Raw genomic sequence first — 20,383 nt, forward strand, 5'->3', positions numbered from 1 at the left:
GTGTGTGTGTGTGTGTGTACATGTTTTCCTATCCCAATTAGGACTTCAACCTGAGACTCAAGGGGACTCATGTCACCATGGGGACCTAAATTGAGGTCCCCATTAGGAAATAAGTTTATAAATCATACAGAATGAGATTTTTGGAAATGTAAAAATGCAGTTTTGTGATGGGTAGGGTTAGTGTAAGAGGATAGAATATACAGTTTGTATAGTATAAAAACAATTACGTCTATGGAGAGTCCCCACAAAGATAGCGAACCAGACGCGTGTGTGTTGATCTAACACTCTACATGTCTGCAGAAGTAACCGCTCTCTTCATACTGTACCTGTGATTTTGTCTGCACATCTTGCTGCTGCTCTTCCTGGAGCCTCTCATGCTGTCATGATACTATTTCTGCTGTGTTAGTGGGATGATGTTTTACTCTGCAGTGTATTTCTGCTCTCACTACCATGAGCGCTATAGAGATTTATAGAGTATGTTTCATGATCATCACCTCCACTGATGTAATGGGTCTGTCGGGGTTTTGTCAACTAAAAGCACAGTTGATCATGTTACATTTGTTTATTGTGACTGAAGACAACTCTCTGTATGGTCATGTTGTTGATTTGAATCTTCTGAATGTTTCTTCTGTAGATAGACAAGTTTGAGCAGAACAGGGACTCTGTGTACTTCAAGGATGGTGTACGGCGTATCGACTTCGTCCTGTCCTACGTTGACGACAAGGATGGAGACAAAAAAGCGGTATGACACTAATATACAGGACTTTCATAGTAATATTATTAACACACAATACATTTGTCATTTATTTGTCCTATCTGTTCATTTATTCAAAGATACATTTTAAAATGCAATTCACACATACAATGACATGATTATATCTCCTAAATGATCATGTTTTAATGCAGAAATAAGGTTGCAAAATGTGCCGCAAATCCACAAAAATGTAAATTAATTAATAATAATTTGTGAAATTTGTATACACATTTTTTTTATAATAATAATAATAATAATAATAATAATAATATTAAATATTTAAGAACATTATTGAAAATAGTGATGTTTAAACTCATGTATTCAAGGTGTAAGGAAAAACATACTTTGATCAAATCAATATTTCATTAAACATTTTTAAAATCATACAAAACCAACATACAGTTTTTAAGTTGTTTAATTTCTTTTTCAAGTACACTGACAGATTTTCTGCTCCTCTTTTACATTTTTTGTTTTCCACAGTCCTGATCTCATGCATTTTTTTTCTGGTATTGCTCCATCATCTGTAATTACTATTGATGCAGGATATCTAATTAGAATGCATTCTCTCCAAAATGTTCTGTGTTTGTCCTTGTTAAGCAATCAAACAATGACTGATGCTAAATATTGCTCACTGTGTACAAAAATAGTGTGATTGGGGACCTGTACGTAGGTGTGCAGTGGTGGTGAGATGGGGTGAGATGTCTACTGGGTCATAAGGCACAGTGAGAAACAGTGAGTCAGAGTCAGATTGAAGCTGTTGCACAATAAACTGAATGCCAAACAGTGATTGCATAAAACAAGAACAACCATGTGGGTCAACCACTTCTCTCTCATCAGACCCTTCATTCAGTTCAATTTCTGAGAACACTGAAGGGTTTGCTGGTGAACCTGTTTGATCCTCTGTTTTCTCCTGTATTGAGAGGCTGATGCATGGTCAGGCTCCCTGCTTAATGAAGGTCATATCCCTTGAGTCACCCATTTAAGATGGTGTTCCATAAGAGAAGATGTGGTAGCCATAGGTCACCGGTGCTTGTGGGAAATACAAGTTTTCTCTAAAGATGTAGTCCAAAGCTTGTTTACTACCACCAGGGCCTTAAATGTCACGTATACAATAGTCCCATATACAAAGCTGAATAAATTGGTCACTTAGAACTAATGATAAAAAAGAGAAAGGGACCATGAATTATGTAGTGCAATGATGAAGTTGAAAAAAACCTGATGTTTTTGTGTGGTCTTTCTTCCAGGAGAGGAGAAGAGAGTTTGAAGCCAACCTGGAGAAGTCTGGTCTTGAGCTGGAGACTGAAGATAAATCGGTGAGGTCCTTGGATGCCCCCTCATGGTTGCACTTATATTATGTATCTTTATTTTATTTTATTTATTTATTTATTCTTTTATATTACATTATATTCAAATATGTATGTGTGTAAATATATATATATATATATATATAAAACATTTCCCCTCTCAAAAAAAATCTCCCCTTCAGGAGTCAGATGATCGTAAGACGCATTATCTGAAGATCCATGCACCATGGGAGGTGTTGGCCACCTATGCGGATGTGCTAAAGATCAAAGTGCCCTTTAAAGCGAGCGATATTCCCAAAGCTCGAGAAGTTCCTCTGGAGTGGCTCACTCACCCTTTCCGGCTGCCAGATAACATCATGAGACCAGAGCCGGACTACTTCACTGCACCTTTTGACAAGAGCAAGGTTGACTTCTTCCTCATTGATGATAAGGACACGTTTTTTCCTCCCTCCACACGCAACAGGATTGTGTACTACATCCTGACCCGCTGCCCTTACTACAAGGAAGACCGTATAGAGAAAGATAAGACGGGAATCAAACGACTGCTGAACAATGGCACCTACACCTCAGCTTATCCCCTTCATGATGTAAGTGTGAGATTTATGCATTTGAGTCTGACTTGTTTTCAATTTAGTATAGCTCCAGCTTGAGCTCCATTTATTTTAATGTTATGTAGCAGTAGTAGTAGTAGTAGTAGTAGTAGTAGAAGATGAAATTTTCCTTGATCTGTTGACATATGAGAGGTCAATGTACTATAAAAATAACCTGTAAGTTTCAGAACTTCCTCGTAAGTCCAAAAACAGCTTTTATTGAAACCAAGCTGGCAAAACAACTAATTTTGGATTGTCACATTATGACATAATAGTGCAATGAAAGACCGCCTCTGCAGAAGAAAATCAACGCCTTCTTCTATATCATTGCCTCTTCAGCCCCACCCACTGATTCACGCATGTCATGCAGTAGTAAATAGAGAGACACAAAAACATGATTACTCCAGCAACAAAACAATAGAGGATTACAAGATGTTTTGAAGTGCCAAGTTGTGGAAAAACACATTGCCATCTTTTTGTGAACTTTGCATCGTCCATCCTTGTGATCCTAACATTAAGAAAGTGTGTATGTACTTTATTTTTAAAGGACAACTCCAGTGAAAAATGAACCCGGGGTAATTAACACATGGTTACCGAGTAGATCGTTCTCTGGGATGCGTTTTCCTGAAAATCGAATGTAAAGAGTTTTATCTCTAAAAACAGATTAGCTTATAACGCTAGTATATGGGGTATAGAGTAAGTAAAATTAAATCGCTAGTTAATACCACTTACAAGGCTCAAAATAGCCTCACACTAAAACGGTAGCATAATGAGGGTCCCTACATCCAAACCGAAGCATTGAGAACTTTATAAGTGTACAAACAGTTTAATAAGAAGATACTTTATAAAGACAGTACATTACGCATATACAGACAGGAGCCATCTTGGAAAACAGTCTCGACAAGTCGAGCCACGGTTGAATAATCCGCCATCTCTTTAGTGTGTATCCTTTGGAAGCACTAGTCTCTGTTGCGTTCAGTTTTTTTATTTTTTATTATTATTTTTATTTATTTATTTTCTCTGTTGCGTTCAGTGCTTTCTTCCGGAAACAATGGACCATATGAGATTCCAAGTCACAGTTCATCACTTATCACAGCGTTCGTGGCTCGAGTTGTCTTCCAAGATGGCTCCTGTCTGTATATGCATAATGTACTGTCTTTATAAAGTATCTTCTTATTGAACTGTTTGTACACTTACAAAGTTCTCAATGCTTCGGTTTGCATGTAAGGACCCTCATTATGCTACCGTGTTAGTGTGAGGCTATTTTGAGCCTTGTTAGTGGTTTTAACTAGCGATTTAATTTTACTTACTCTATGCCCCATATACTAGCGTTATAAGCTAATCTGTTTTTAGATTTCGATTTTCATGAAAACGCATCCCAGAGAACGATCTACTCGGTAACCATGTGTTAATTACCCCTAGGTTCATTTTTCACCGGAGTTGTCCTTTAACAAAGCTCCCGTCAGATCGCGTCAATACGTTTTTAAACAAGCAGGCTTTTCAGTAGGGCTGGAACGACGCGCCGATGTAATCGATAACATAAATTAGTCGATTTGTGTGGAATGCATCGATTCGTTCCACTATTTATCTATGTTCCTCAATGATGGCGGCTACCAAAAAATCTAAAGTGTGGAAATGTTTTAAACGGAGACTGAATAAAATGGTGCTCTGCACACTCTGTAAAATCGAAATGGCAAACTTCTATGCAGGAGCATCTGAAAAGAAAGAAAACATCCCGGCCTCTCCTTCCTCAAAACGACAAGACAGCAGCGTAAGTGTTAGGACTATTACAGCTAATTTTTTGTAGTAGAATACGGTTGTCAGTCTCATATTTTGTGCTTCATACAGCATTATTCTTTTTACAAGCTGCCATGGCAGCGACTGCAAGGCGCGTGGCTCAAATGTACTCCCTGCAACCGGTTACAAACAAGCGTGCCACACGAGTCCTGAAAAGTGTAGCCAAAGCATTTTGATCACCCCCAGATGGCTGGATGCAGTATAGCTCATAAACCCGCCCTCTCCATGTAATGTAATGGGACATAGACAAACTAAACAATGATTGACAGCTTCTCTGAGTGAAGTAGTCACTGAGGCACAGCGGACATTTTCAGGAACTTCGAGAGGAGATTGGAGCTTTAACTTTAATTTCTAAATTTCCATAACTGTTTATTTCACAAATTCAGGGGCATGTGATTAATTAGACGAGACCTTGATATCGCGGCTCCACTTCACGCTCACTACTGTGCAGACTCGAGACCCAAGATGTCAGCACCATATTTAGACACTGGCCGATTCACTTACTTAAATCGAAGAGAGTGAAAGTGCATCATCCATCTTTTTTTAGTCTATGGTTACAAACATTTAACAGTGTTTTTGGTTATTTAAAATATCTAATGGATGAACTCACACCTCGATTGGACTTTTTTTTTTATTACGTGCTGTCAATCGTTGTAAAACTATGGTTAAATGAATGGTATGAATGCGGTTGTGACTTCAGCTGTTTGATTTATACATCTGAATTAGCATATTCAAGCAGCTACTTTAATCTCCAGACTGAACAAAACATTTCAGTATTAACAGTGACCAGTTGCTGCTATAAATCCCAAAAAGTTACTGTGAATGCAGCCGTAGTAAACACCTTTCCTAATTAGGCCTACACTAGTCTCAGCCTCAGACATCACGCCCACGGACTGCTGGCTGCACGTCATATGGCACACTTAACTGGAGACACTTCAACATTTTCAAAGTCATCATCTGATTGGATGAATTCAACAGGATGTCCGCGAGATGTGTGTGTCGCGTTCAACTGTCCACCTGGATGCAAAGATGGCGTGACACCAAACCCCCACATGAAGAAAGCCGCCGTGTTTACAACTGTGACAATGAGCACTTATCAGGATCAACTAAACGCTTGATTTTCAAAAGTATGTAAAGTTCATGGCATAGACTCTTTAAAAAACGTCCAAGATTTTTACAGACCGGTCTGTTATTGTAGGGCCTCTAAACATGATGTGGAACAAAACAAACTGTGATTGGTTGCTTTACATGTCAGTCAGACGGCCTCTTGGGTGGTCCTTGGCCAATGAAAGCTGCTATGGAGCCCAGACCTTCAGTCATCAGTCTGAATGTCTGGCTATGTGAGATAGGCCTACACTGCATAAACCTTATCTTTTGTGATGAAATAATATAATTAGATAAAAGTTAATGCATAGATTAGTTACGATTATTATTTATTGGTAAATTATTGATTTATTTATCTGTAAATTAACCAAAGGACTAATTAACTATCCAGGGAAAAAAAGCAATAGATTAACTGAGAGGAGACAATAATCGTTAAAGTATCTGATTAATCGAGAAAAAATAAAAATAAACATCGATAGATAAAAAAAATACCGAAAAAAAATAATCGTTTGTTCCAGCCCTACTTTTCAGACCGACTGAAAATAAAAGATGATGCAGTGATGACTGTATTGGATCCGACAGTAATGTCGCAACACACACGTGTGAGTAACCGTGTTTTTACCATGTGTCACTATTGCTTTGTCTAATACAGATAGTTTGTACTTAGTATTTTTACTGTACTGCCGCAGGCAAACTGAATAGTTGTGATTATCATTTTTTTCCTTTACTCCAATATTTATGGGGTTAATGCATTGTATTATTGGATATGGAAGAATCAGGGGTGTATCCTCAGGAGGTAAGGGAGGCAGTGCCTCCTAAAAAAAAAAAAAAAAAAAGCAGGATGAGAAAATCCAATTATAAAAATAAAACACAAACATTACAAAATGTGACATTTGAAAAGTCATGGTGAGCAGCAAAATAAATACTTTTGCTAAATTGTTGCAGAAAACGAGAATGCAGCAAATACATTATTTTTATGTCATACAGAGGATTCCGACAGTCATCTTTTTCCATACATTTAGCATTATTAATAAGCATATTAAGAGGATTTCATAATAAACGTAATAAAATAATTTTCAGGAAAATTATTTAAAGATGGCAAGGGAAGACTTAAAAACTTTGAAATTAACTTTGTTTTGTGCTCCCCATGAGAGCTTTGATTATAGATTATGTACATTGTTTGTTTTTAGTAGTTTATTACTTTGAGCAAAATATAAAAATGGTCCATACTTTTCTCCTGAAGAGGTAAACCCTGCACCCCCAGTATGTTTCCTCAGTCCCAAGGCCTTCCATATGCCATGCTAAATATAAAATAAATAAATAGCTTGATAAAACATCTGATCTAACCTTTTTATATTCATATCCAGTTGGGAGAAATCTTTACTTTTTTGGTAAATATTGATAAAAATTCTTAGACATCACTGCTTTGGCTCTCAGGGATTCTCATCTTTGACTATTTTTAGTGTTTTGAGTGTTTTAAAAAAGAACTACAGCTGCCCTCATGGAATGTATAACTGTTCCAAAAAAGTATTGCCCAGACCTCCGCTGGGGAGGAAACATAGCGACCGGACCTCTTTAATTAACTTTAATGTGCCTCTTGTTTATGTGTGCGCTTGTCATGTCAAAATCAAACTCGAAATGGCCTGAAAACATAATGGCTGTGTGTTTTTTTTTTTTTTTTTTTGGTTTTTTTTGAGCTTGGTGAAATTAAAGGTACATCTTTGTACCTTTTAATATATATGTACCTTTTTAACCTTTAATAAAAAATGCAGTTCATGACCCCTTTAAAAATGTATATCTTTGGTTAACATCTATCTGTTGTTTGTTCCTCAGTGTCGATATTGGAAGAAAGCACAAGACATGCATTGTGAAAGTGAAAGGTATCACCTGTATAGGCACTGGGCTCGATTCCTCTGCTTCTACAAGGAGCAGCCACTCAATCTGATCAAGTTAGTGCACTGCAGACACTGTGAATACAGTACATGACATCTGCAATAATACGTGCAATAACCAAATCTGAAGCAGACAGTCAAATGCATTATTATTAGACTGCTGACTGCAAGATTACAACTTAGTACAGTTAGTAGTACACTTGTCTAGCGCAGCATATCAAACCATAGTGTAACATTTCCTGTTTGTATTTTGTCATAGGAAGTACTATGGTGAGAAGATTGGTATCTACTTTGCCTGGCTGGGCTTTTACACAGAAATGCTGTTTTTTGCGGCAGTCATGGGTGTGATCTGTTTTGTTTATGGTGTGCTCAGTTACGATGACAACGTCACAAGGTTAGTGGCACTGGCAGGTCATATGAACACGCATCTTTACCTCAGCCTCTTGAGTCCCATACTGTGTGGTTACATGCATTTTTAATTGCCCTTTTCTCTTTGTAACTAATAGTGGCTGATACTGTTAAAAACTATGCCTTCAGGAGCTTGCTTTGTTTCTTAATTGTGTACAGTGTGGTTTTTGCAGTTGAAAAATATAAAGATATCTGTATTCTTTTGTAGACCGTAACCTCTGATAGCGACTATATACTAACAGTCAGATGTTTCTCATTAAAGAATGTTTTATCAAACGACAACAATACTCAAAAATGAGAAAAGATTGAGTTAGTTCACCCAAAAATAAAATTCTGTCATTAATTACTCACCCTCATGTTGTTCCAAACCTGTATGACCTTCGTTCATCTTCGGAACACAAACAAAGGTATTTTTTTATGAAATCCGAGAGGTTTCTGAACCACACATAGGCAGCAACGTCATTGCATCTTTCAAGGCCCAGAAATGTAGTAAAAGCATCATTAAGATAGTCCATGTGACTACAGTGGTTCAATCTTAATGTAATGAAGTGATGAGAATACTTTTTGTGCGCAAAAAAAACAAAAAAAAGGACATTTATTCAACAATTTCTTCTCTTCCATGTCAGTCTCCTACTTTGTTCATGTAGTAAACACAGTGCAGCGCTTCTGGGTTCTACGTCAGAACACCGTCTCATTATTGGCCACTGATTGGCCAGCTCTTGCATCAACATCACATGCATGGGTCGTGGTGCTCACGTTAACAGCGTTGGCAAATAATGAGCCGGCGTTCTGACGTAGAACCTGGAAGCGCTGCACTGTTTACATACACAACGTGAACAGCATAGGAGAAAGACGTTGAAGAGAAGTGATTGTTAAATAAAGTAGTTATTTTTCAAATTTTTGTGTGCACAAAAAGTATTCTCGTCGCTTCATAACATTAAGTTTGAACCACTGTAATCACCTGGACTATTTTAACAATGTCTTTACTAGTCTATGGGGGTTTCTAAGCTCTCGGATTTCATCCAAAATATCTTGAAGATGAACGAAGGCCTTTATAGGTTTGGAATGACATTAATGAATTAATGACAGAACATTAACAACACAATTTTCACTTCTGGGTGAACTAAACCTTTAAGACTTGCCATACAATACAATCACATACAATCTGTAATGTGAGGACTGGACTCTAGAGGCTCGATACATTTAGTTTTTCTTGTTTTCAGAACTAAAGATGTTTGTGGAACATGCTCATTGAACATTGTATTTGTTGTTAAACCTGTTTATTTGTGTCCAAGTTTTACAAGTTGTGGTAATCACATTTTCTACTATCTCTTTTGAGTTTGGATATGTTCACTTCTGCATTACAGTAATATTTCTGCCCATCTCTCTCTCTCTCCCCCTCCCTCTCTTCAGTAAGGAGATCTGTGACCCAGAAATTGGAGGGATGATTGTCATGTGTCCCCTCTGTGATGGAAAGTGTAGCTACTGGAAACTCAACTCAACATGTCTTTCCTCCTGGGTGAGAAAGGAAGTTTTAGATGCACTGTCCCTTCATCATAGACAGATTTTCCTCATTTGTAATCCTTTTTTCCTCTCAGCAATCCCATCTATTTGATAACGAGGGGACTGTGTTCTTTGCCATGTTTATGGGCATTTGGGGTGAGTGCACTTCTAGCTTAATAGCTCCATCTAGTGGTTAGCAGGATATCTCTAGCCAGACTCGGGATCTAATGAGAGATTAGTAACTGTGCATGAAGCATTTCAAAATATTCATAATGTCACATAATTGGTCACAGATTTTGTTTACTAAATAAATGTACAATGAAGGAGCATAATTTGTGTATGCTTTTTGAAAAGCATCTGTAATTACTTTAGGGTAGTGGTGCATGCTGATTATATATGACTGAACACTGAATTCATTTCACACAGGGCTCAAAATGAGCTCTGCTTATGCAGTTGATTAATAAGCACTGTGTGATTACCCCTGGACCCAGTGCACTGTGTATTCATAAATTAAAAATGTTTATTTAGTTTCTAAACTTTTGTAAGACCAACTTTGAGTGCAATTACTTTAATAAATAGGTTAACAACACTGTGTGACACCATGGATTAAGCTGGTTAGATTTAAATAGAATTGATAGTATGTAGTGTGAGCATATATTAAATAATTGATTTCCTCTTTCTTCTGCTCTGTTTCTCTCTTTCTTTCTCTGGGTGCTTTGCAGTGACCCTGTTCCTAGAGTTCTGGAAACGGCGGCAGGCCCGTCTGGAATATGAGTGGGACCTTGTGGACTTTGAGGAGGAACAGCAGCAGCTACAGATCAGGCCAGAGTATGAGTTGAAGTGCACAGGCCGCAGACTCAACCGCTTCACACAGGTACCTGCCAACACTACGTAGCCTGATTTAAGATCATGATCCTGCATCAGCAGCCTTTGTTAGTCCAACATACCCTTCAAACAATCATACACCTGATCATAACCAGAACCTGTACTACAGTTCATAATAGGGGTGGGACAAAAAATCGATATGCCGATTTATCGTGATATTTCCGGCCGCGAGACGTTATCGATACTCTGGCTCCAAGTATCGATATTTTAAAAAACTGAATATTTAAATTAATGTCTACATTGTGGCTGGTTACCGCTTTGGCTTACCGGAGTGGCAGTACCCCCAGACTTCCTGTGGTGGCGGCGTGGCGCTTCCCAGATTGCAGATGATCAGATGAACGGAACAGTGAAGAAATACGAGCGCAATGGCTGGCCGACAAAAAAGAATTCACAAATGCACCCGCATCAAAAGTTTGGGTCCATTTTGGATTTTGTAGTGACGATACAAAAAAAGCTCACTAAAGACTACTGTTGTGAACTTCAGTTGTTTGTTGAAGAATAGACCAGGAGACGTCGGATTTAAGACAGAAGTGATTCTTTTTAATGAGAACTTTCTGTGCTGCAGGTCGTCCGAAAACAGTCTGATTTAACAGTACAAAATAAGGCAATTTATCTACATTTTAGGGGAGTCGTTATACAGCAGAGGAGGAGACATTCAAACAAAGGAATGCATATGTTGTGTAGGTAAAGGACACACCCTACATAACTGTGTCCCTCGTCCAGATTCAATCAGCATAACAGTGCCATTCAACTGCATAGATGCTAATCCAATCACTCAGGCAGTATTGCTCTAAACTTGTCATGCTAAATAGTCAGGAAATTGCATAGAGACAAAAGACTTAATGTCTCAACCACTTACACAGCCTGAAATAATCTCCTTAGAATTTCCTCAAGTTTACTTCAAAATGTAAAACACAAATATAGATAATGTTTTCAGTTATATTCTATTACATTTGAACCTAGATATAACAATGTATAAATTTGTAATTCAACATTCCCCCCTTTGGGAGTTCTAATAACTTCCACATAATACAAATTTAAAGGGGTGGTAAACCACGATTTCACTATTCTAACTTTAGCTAGCGTGTAATGTTGCTGCTTGAGCATAAACAACATCTGCAAAGTTACAACGTTCAAAGTTTAAAGCAAAGGGAGATATTTGCTTTTAAAGGGGTGGTAAAACACATTCTTTTGAAGGCTTGATTGTGTTTGTGGGGTGCACTGTAACATGTGTTCATGCTTCGTTTTAAAAAAAATTGCCTTATTTTTCATATATTTGACCTTTATTCTACACTGCTCTGCCCCTCCTTGTAAAACGGTCTGATGCTTTCCGGGTTGTATGAAGCCAGTCCCTCAAAAATACGCAGTGGGCTCTGATTGGTTAGCTGGCCCAGTGTGTTGTGATTCGCTAACCGCCTAGTGCACATTTGTCGGAAACGTCACGCCCCTTACCGGATGCTTTGGTCAGTATTAGAAACAACGGCGTCAATAAAACCATATGAGCCCGAATCAGACCCAGAACATTTGAGTGAAGATGATCGAGCAGAACCTGTTCATTCCTCAAGAGTAAAGACTGCGGATCTATAATGATCGCTACTGAATGGCACTTTAACTTTTGTATTTTTAGAACGATTATAGCCAAATATCTGTCGCAAGAACTAACCCAAAACAAACACTAAGCACTGGCTTTAACTAGTAAGTTAGCCAAATCACACACAGAACCATGTTTAGCAAGCCTGTAGATAAACAATACATAAAAGCTCTAATCAAAGAATCATTTACACTAATGTCAGGTTCGCTGTTGAGATTTTAACGTTAGTGTTTGTAACGTTAAGTGTTCGTCGGATAACGTTAAGTATGAATGAGCATTTAACAGTGTATGTGCATATCCTGTATTGAACTCGCAAAGTTTGTGGAAGTTGTCCTCCGTGAAATGTGCAGCGCGCGCGTCGTGCATCCACGCACTGGCAGTGTTTTTTTCACGCAGCTGACGTTGTGCAAATCCGGCATTGAAATCGCGAAGACGGTGGATGTTTTCCTCCGTGAGATGTGCTGCAGGGAGCCCCGCGCGCGCCTGTTCCCCGCTGTATTTTTGAACAAATAAATGCACCTATTAAGTATTAAACACTTTGTCTAGGATATTTGATAAATCTACAATGGAAAAAAGTGCTAGGATTGAGGTCCTTTTGGTTGACAGGTAGAATCTAAGTAGAATATCATGTCATCGAAGTAGAATTGGTTGAATGAGAATATAATAGCTGACATAAAAACCAAAAGCAGGGTGAAGAATGAAACCTGAACACTTCAAAGAGCTTCCGTAAACAGGATATTTCAAGCGTTGCTTTTTCAGATTTCAAATGCATGCTGATAACACTATCTTAATAGCCTTTTTCACGTGTTGATTTGTGACTGAGAATCTGACTGATATCTTTCAAATCATTTGAATGAACCAAGTCAATATTTGCATTTTTCTTCTGCCCAAACCGGTTTTTGACACATCATTTAACAGACATCATCATAAACATGGCAAAGGCAAGCCTTCTGCTGTGAAATCAGCCATTTTAGTTATTGTTCCATGTCACAAAAACTCTACTTTAAATTCAAATTTATGTCAGAGATTTTGTTTCTCAAGCATTCAAAACTCTACATGGTGCCTTGGTCATAATTTGCTACTTACACTACCGTTCAAAAGTTTGTTTGTTTTTTTTTAATGAAAAAAATGAATTGTTTTATTATGCAAGGATGCATCAAAATGACACCGACCTAGAACATGCATTAAAGGATTAGTTCACTTTAAAATGAAAATTGTGAAAATTATCTCATAATGTACGCACCCTCAAGCCATCCTAGGTGTATGACTTTCTTCTTTCTGATGAACACAGAGTTATATTAATAAATATCCTGACGCTTCGAAGCTTTATAATGGCAGTGACGGGGTCCATTGAGTTTGAAGCTCCAAAAAGTGCATCCATCCGTCATAAACCTACTCCACACGGCTCCAGGGGTTCATAAAGACCTTCTGAAGCGAATCAATGTTTTAAAAAAAAAAAAAAAAAATATCCATATTTAAAACTTCATAAAGTAAAATATCTAGCTTCCGGCAGACACCTTCTGTATTAAACTTACAAAAAAGTGTAACTGATGCGAAGTATGACTATAGCGTAAGCGTTTTGAACTGCGAGAGGTGTTACACTTTCTTCGTAAATTGAATTACGAAGGCGCCATCGATTCGCTTAAGAAGGCCTTTATTAACCCCCTGGAGCCGTGTAGAGTACATTTATGATGGATGGATACACTTTTTTGAGCTTCAAACTCGTGGGCCATTATAAAGTTTGGAAGAGCTAGGATATTTATTAATATAACTCTGATTGTGTTCATCAGAAAGAAGAAAGTCATATTCACCTAGGATGGCTTGAGGGTGAGTAAATCTTTAATTTTAAAGGGAATTACTCCTTTAAGAACAAAAAGGGGTCATTTTGGATTTCATGTTAACTTTTGAGAATTCTAAAGTTGGATTCAAGTTCATTTATACATCTCATATATATATATATATATATATATATATATATATATATATATATATATATATATATATATATATATATATATATATATATATATATATATATATATATATATATATATATATATATATATATATATATATATAAAAATATTTTTTTTATATATATATATATATATATATATATATATATATATATATATATATATATATATATATATATATATATATATATATATATATATATATATATATATATATATAAAAAATTTTTTTTTTTTTTTTCAAAGTCATTTACATTTTGCATTTCATATTATAGCTGTAATTGTGCTGTTTGGCTTACTGACACACTCTTTATTCTTATTATTTTGAGATTCACCTGAAGAACATTAGGTCCTCTGGAGTACTGATATTTCAGACTGTCTCACCTCTTCATTTCTCAGAGAGGTCCACTTTCCAAACATATAACTGTAGTTTCCCGGATGACCCACAAACTTCCCTTTAAAGAAGGCCACATAGAAACAGGAAGAGTAGTAGTTCACAAACTGGAACATAAACATCTTCATGGTCAGCTTGTTCTCATACTCCAGATGGGTCTTGGGGATCTCTGAGAGTTAAAAATAGAAGAAGTAGTTCATAAAATATTTTCCACACACAGCTCAGCTGTACAGATGAGCAAATATGTAAAGGATAATGACCAGTCAAATGGTCATTATTGGAAAATAAGGGCACACTGTATTGTTATTTTGTGATAATCACAGTCTGACTGTACATTATCCAGCTTAGTACAGGGGCCTGTACCATGAAGGTAGTTGAACAAACTCAGGGTTACAGGATTGGTTTTGAGTTGACAAAACCAAACCGATGCAATCAAGCTTTATTGGTACCATGACGCAGCTCATCAACTTTCTCTGTCAACTCAGGCTTTGATCCTGAGTTTAGGATTTTAGCTGTGACATCAGTACTGAACAGCCAATCACATGCTGTGGTGTGGATCAGTGAAACTGACATCTACTTCTCGCGAGAGAAGCAGCGAAATTGATTTATCTCTTCTGCAGAATATTACATGATTGAAAATATTAAGAATTTAAACAAATGTACACAGGAAGAAGAAAAGAGCTGTCTATGAAAGCTGTCAACTTTAAGAAAAATCTTACTTAGTCAGTACAAGTAAAAGTTATGAAGTTAGTTTAGTTGATATATAGAGAGAATTGAACATTTAAACTCGCATGTAGTCATTTTTATAGCTTTATTTATTGATTTTAAAGCTTATTTGTATGACCTTTATATAGGCTATTTAGATTAATTTTAACTATGTGCCTATTAATGATTGATTAACTAAAATGATACATGTGTAAGTGATTAGTAAGGGTATAATAATTACTTAAATGATATCTAAGTCATTCAAAATTATTATTATAATAAATAAGCATTGTTAAAAGCCAGACACTTTAGTCTTTTAAAACCATTTGCTATGTAGTGACCTTTAATTTGGAGTAGAAACAGGGGGAGTGACTTCATTGCATCAGAGGCGTGTCACTTTGCTCGCAGCTGATTGGTCTAATTTCAGTTTGAGATCTCTTATCCAGAACATAACCTGCCCTGGAGCAGGTTAGCCGTGGAGCGTAAGTTACTATGGAGATGAACACTGCTAAAAGCCAAACCACTTTAATGGTACCTAAAACCCAGGATTGGCACAAACTAAGCTTAAACATATCTGGCTAGCCAGCTAAACCGGCTTCATGGTATAGGCCCCAGAGCTACTCACCAAATAAATAAATAAATAAAAGTGGACATTCATTCATTGCAAACTGTATTAATTACACAATTAATTAATACAGTTTGCAATGAATGAATGTCCACTTGTATTTATTTATTTATTTATATATATATATATATATATATATATATATATATATATATATATATATATATATATATATATATATATATATATATATATATATATATATATATATATATATATATATATATATATATATATATATATATATATATATATATATATTAGTGCTGTCAGTTAAACGCGTTATTAACGACGTTAACGCAAACCTATTTTAACGGCGTCAATTTTTTTATCGCGAGATTAACGTTCTTTTTGGTCTAACAAACTTTGTAGTTTTTTGCAACAACTAGTAACGTTAGAAAAACTACTACACCACTCCGGATGTAGCTAGACCGGAAACAAAACATCAGGCACGCTGCGGCTGCCCGCACTCGTTTGGGCCATTAAAAGAGTAGACGTGGATGGCAAGCGTGAGACGCCGAAATGAGAAACGTATTAAGCCATGGTTTAACTCAGGGGTCTTCAACTAAAAGTGCTTGTCTTGAGCGCTGCTTTCTGCTCTGATGGTGCGTTCACACCAGACGCGAATGAAGCGTTTTGCGCGAGTGATTTAAGTCAATGCAAAGACGCAAATAGACATTCTGCGGCGCGGATTAAGCGGCGTGCATGTCGCGTCATTCGCGTCGGGTGTGAACGCACCATCAGTCTCTTCTTCACTGCATGCTTGACCGCGCGTCTGGGTCTGAACGTAGTAACTGAGCATTGCAACGTTAACTGTTTCATTACGTCAAAAGGCTTCGCGGTCCGGATTCGGACCGGAGTCCGCTAGTTGGCGACCCCTGGTTTAACTGCACTATAGGCGGAGTCCTAGTTTACCTTGCATGTGCACTTTGTAATTTTATTTTGTATCACCCTGTTTTGATCCCTTAGAAAGGGCTGTTGAAGGGGCTGTTTGTGCAACAAAGTATTTGTTTCACCCTTTTATTGATGGGCAGTGTTACATTGTGTGAGCGATTATTTGCAAGTGAGAATGTTGGTGTGAAATCGAACACTAAAGTATGCCAATGTTGTTTTCAATAAAACAAACATTTGAACAAAGCAAGCCGATCCACTTTTCTATGTTGATAAGAGCATTAAAATAAGAAAAAATAATGGGACAAAAAGAAATCAAGGGACATTTAGAATAAATAAAAATGTGCGATTAATTGTGATTAATTGTGAGTTAACTATGACATTAATGCGATTAATCGCGATTAAATATTTTAATCGTTTGACAGCACTAATATATATATATATATATATATATATATATATATATATATATATATATATATATATATATATATATATATATATATATATATATATATATATATATATATATATATATATATAATTTATATTTTAATTTTTTTACACAAAAATGAAGTCATTTACATTTTGCATTTCATATTATAGCTGTAATTGTGCTGTTTGGCTTACTGACACACTCTTTATTTTTACAGGAAATGGAGCCTTATCTTTCTTTCCCCAGCAAGTGTGCTCGATTCTGCCTGTCTGGAGCAACTGTTCTCTTCTGGGTGAGTTTTCTAAATTTCCTAAACCGTGCTAGCTAGCTAATTTAAACATAGTTCAATCTGTTTAAAAGCCCTTCCTTTTCTTTGTTTTGTTAGACGTTTCTGATAGTGGCCTGTATAATGGGGGTGATCGCTTACAGATTAGCGGTTTATGCAGCGTTTGCCAGCGTCATGAAGGACAGCCCCACCAGTAAGATCCAGCTGGTGGGCTCTCTCATCACCCCTCAACTTGCCACCTCTGTCACTGCTTCCTGCATCAACTTTGTCATTATCCTGATCCTCAACTTCCTTTATGAGCAAGTGGCCATCTGGATCACTGATATGGGTGAGCGAAAACCGCACCCTCATTTCACAGTTTCAAGATAGATTTATTGCGTTTGTTTGGCATGTACAATGCATCTCAAGCTCTGGAAAATCGCAAGTTTACAGTTTAATTGTGTAATTAATACAGTTTGCAATGAATGAATGTCCACTTTTATTTATTTATTTATTTATTTATTTATTTATTTATTTATTTATTTATTTATTTATTTATTTATTTATTTATTTATTTATTTATTTATTTGGTGAGTAGCTCTGTACTAAGCTGGATAATGTACAGTCAGACTGTGATTATCACAAAATAACAATACAGTGTGCCCTTATTTTCCAATAATGACCATTTGACTGGTCATTATCCTTTACATATTTGCTCATCTGTACAGCTGAGCTGTGTGTGGAAAATATTTTATGAACTTCTTCTTCTATTTTTAACTCTCAGAGATCCCCAAGACCCATCTGGAGTATGAGAACAAGCTGACCATGAAGATGTTTATGTTCCAGTTTGTGAACTACTACTCTTCCTGTTTCTATGTGGCCTTCTTTAAAGGGAAGTTTGTGGGTCATCCGGGAAACTACAGTTATATGTTTGGAAAGTGGACCTCTCTGAGAAATGAAGAGGTGAGACAGTCTGAAATATCAGTACTCCAGAGGACCTAATGTTCTTCAGGTGAATCTCAAAATAAGTTGTTATAACATGAAACATGCATTTTAATATTTAGTGTGCCCCCGGGGGCTGTCTGATTGAGCTGACCACACAGCTGCTCATCGTCATGGCTGGAAAACAGATGGTTGGGAACGTCCAGGAGGCTCTGCTGCCGTAAGTGTTATGAACTTTAACGACTAATACTGACTTGGTGTTTGTTTTATACTTGCATATTTATGTAATTTATGTAATGTATACTTGCATATTTGCGTAATGGTGCCTTGTGTCTGTGTCACAGACTTCTCAGAAACTGGTGGGGCAGCAGGAAAGGGCGGAGTCATCCAGAAAGTACATACAGTAGATGGGAGCAGGACCACGATCTGCAGAACTTTAGCCAGTTTGGACTCTTCTATGAGTATCTGGAGATGGGTACGATTTTACTCGCTTATACATGTGTGTTAATATACCAAAACACTAGGGAATTACTTTTAAATGGAGTTGTGCTAAATCAAATAATTTTTTACAATACACTTTTGAAAAAATTATTACTTTAATTCAGCAAGGATGCATTACATTGATCAAAAGTGACAGTAAAGACTTTTACATTGTTACAAATCTTTCTATTTCAAATAAATGCTGTTCATATGAACTTTCTTTTAATATTTCAAAAATATTAAGCAGCACAATTGTTTCAACATTGTTAATAATAATAAATGTTTCTTGAGCAGCAAATCAGCATATTAAAATGATTTCTGAAGGATCATATGACACTGAAGACTTGAGGAATGATACTGAAAATTCAGCTTTTCCATCACAGGAATAAATTACACTTTAAAATGGAAAACGTTTTTTTTTATCAATATTTTACATTGTTACTGTTTTACGGTATTTCTGATCAAATAAATGCAGCCTTGGTGAGCATAAGAGACTTCTTTCGAAAACGTAAAAAAAACTTTTGAACAGTAGTGTATATCAATAAATGATTTGCTTTCTTTATCATTATAATGCATACATAAACAGATATTTGTTATCTTAGGGTGCTTTCACACTTGGTTTGATTGCCTGGACCGAACCAGAGTTCGATTGGTCCCCCCTCCCCTTGCCCCCACTGGACTGTGTTCATATTATATTATTTGGGTCTGAACTGAAGATCTACAGCTCTCTGCTTGTAGTACGTCAGTCACAATCGCCAGGAAAATAAGTGAAACTCACACAAACACACATTTTTATCAAATCATAAGTCCTTAATAGCGGTTCACTTCCACGATTTAGTACGATTGCCTTCACATCAGCAGCGAACCGTACCGGAGTTCACATGAACCGAACCCCAGACCACCTTTTCAAGCAGACTCGGGCACGGTTCGCAGGTGCGCACCCGAGTTCGGAAGACAGCGTTCACATCATCCAAACGAACCGAACTCTGACATCAATCGAACCCGGGTGCGCACCAAAAGTGCTAGTGTGAAAGCAGCCTTAAAGTTCCTATAAAAGAAATCTAAGGATAGTAAGGATCTGTATCTTCAAATCCTGTGAGCATTTTCATTCTTTCATCAATTAAACCAGTTGTTTTCTTTGTGTTTTAAACAGTGATCCAGTTTGGCTTCATAACACTTTTCGTAGCCTCTTTTCCTCTGGCCCCTCTTCTTGCCCTCTTCAACAACATCCTGGAGGTGCGAGTCGATGCTTGGAAGTTTACCACACAGTTCAGAAGGCCAGTGGCAGCAAAGGCACGCAACATTGGAGCGTGGGAAGAGATCCTTAATGTGGTGGCCATCTTGTCCGTTGTCACAAATGTAAATGCAAACAGTTTTGTTCTGCTTTCTATTTTACTGACGCATCCCACAATTTTACAATCTTGTGTAAAATTGGATGTGGCTTGCTTAACTTGCTCATTCTAAATATAGTTAACTGAACAGCAAATAAAAGCACATTTTTAGTGAAATCAAGCACTATTTCCACCATACTTAAAATCTATTGATGTTTCTTTTCTCCTCTCATTTGCACTTAAGGCCTTCATCATGGCATTCACCTCAGATATGATTCCTCGTCTGGTCTATCTGTATGCTTACCACCCAGGCAACGAGACCTCTATGAAAAGTTACATCAACAACAGCCTTTCCTTTTACAACATCTCTCAGATCCCTGAAGATAACCTACCCGAACCTGGAGAAAACCCATCCTGGTTCAACATCTCTACCATCACTACATGCAGGTTTGCGTTCGCCTAGTGGGAACTATAGTCTGTATTAGACCTACACATCTATATGCTAAATTA

General features: G+C 36.9%; 1 protein-coding gene across 4 annotated transcripts in view; it reads left to right on the plus strand.

The window, feature by feature from the left end:
* Positions 1 to 20,383, plus strand: part of ano5b (anoctamin 5b) — a 46,519-nt gene that overhangs the window by 21,730 nt on the left and 4,406 nt on the right. For 2 of the 4 annotated variants that reach the window (XM_079810442.1, XM_079810441.1), the window contains 16 exons: positions 635 to 742; positions 1,999 to 2,067; positions 2,241 to 2,645; positions 6,068 to 6,151; positions 7,383 to 7,498; positions 7,701 to 7,835; positions 9,263 to 9,368; positions 9,448 to 9,508; positions 10,075 to 10,226; positions 17,073 to 17,147; positions 17,241 to 17,469; positions 17,905 to 18,083; positions 18,185 to 18,282; positions 18,407 to 18,537; positions 19,696 to 19,901; positions 20,118 to 20,320. In XM_079810442.1, the coding sequence (XP_079666568.1) occupies positions 635 to 742; positions 1,999 to 2,067; positions 2,241 to 2,645; positions 6,068 to 6,151; positions 7,383 to 7,498; positions 7,701 to 7,835; positions 9,263 to 9,368; positions 9,448 to 9,508; positions 10,075 to 10,226; positions 17,073 to 17,147; positions 17,241 to 17,469; positions 17,905 to 18,083; positions 18,185 to 18,282; positions 18,407 to 18,537; positions 19,696 to 19,901; positions 20,118 to 20,320 (2,357 nt within the window). The remainder of the gene's footprint in view (positions 1 to 634; positions 743 to 1,998; positions 2,068 to 2,240; positions 2,646 to 6,067; positions 6,152 to 7,382; positions 7,499 to 7,700; positions 7,836 to 9,262; positions 9,369 to 9,447; positions 9,509 to 10,074; positions 10,227 to 17,072; positions 17,148 to 17,240; positions 17,470 to 17,904; positions 18,084 to 18,184; positions 18,283 to 18,406; positions 18,538 to 19,695; positions 19,902 to 20,117; positions 20,321 to 20,383) is intronic. The other 2 variants (XM_079810443.1, XM_079810444.1) reach the window with 1 other exon arrangement.

Source organism: Gobio gobio, assembly GCF_949357685.1.
Source record: "Gobio gobio genome assembly, chromosome: 2".
NCBI lineage: Eukaryota > Metazoa > Chordata > Actinopteri > Cypriniformes > Gobionidae > Gobio > Gobio gobio.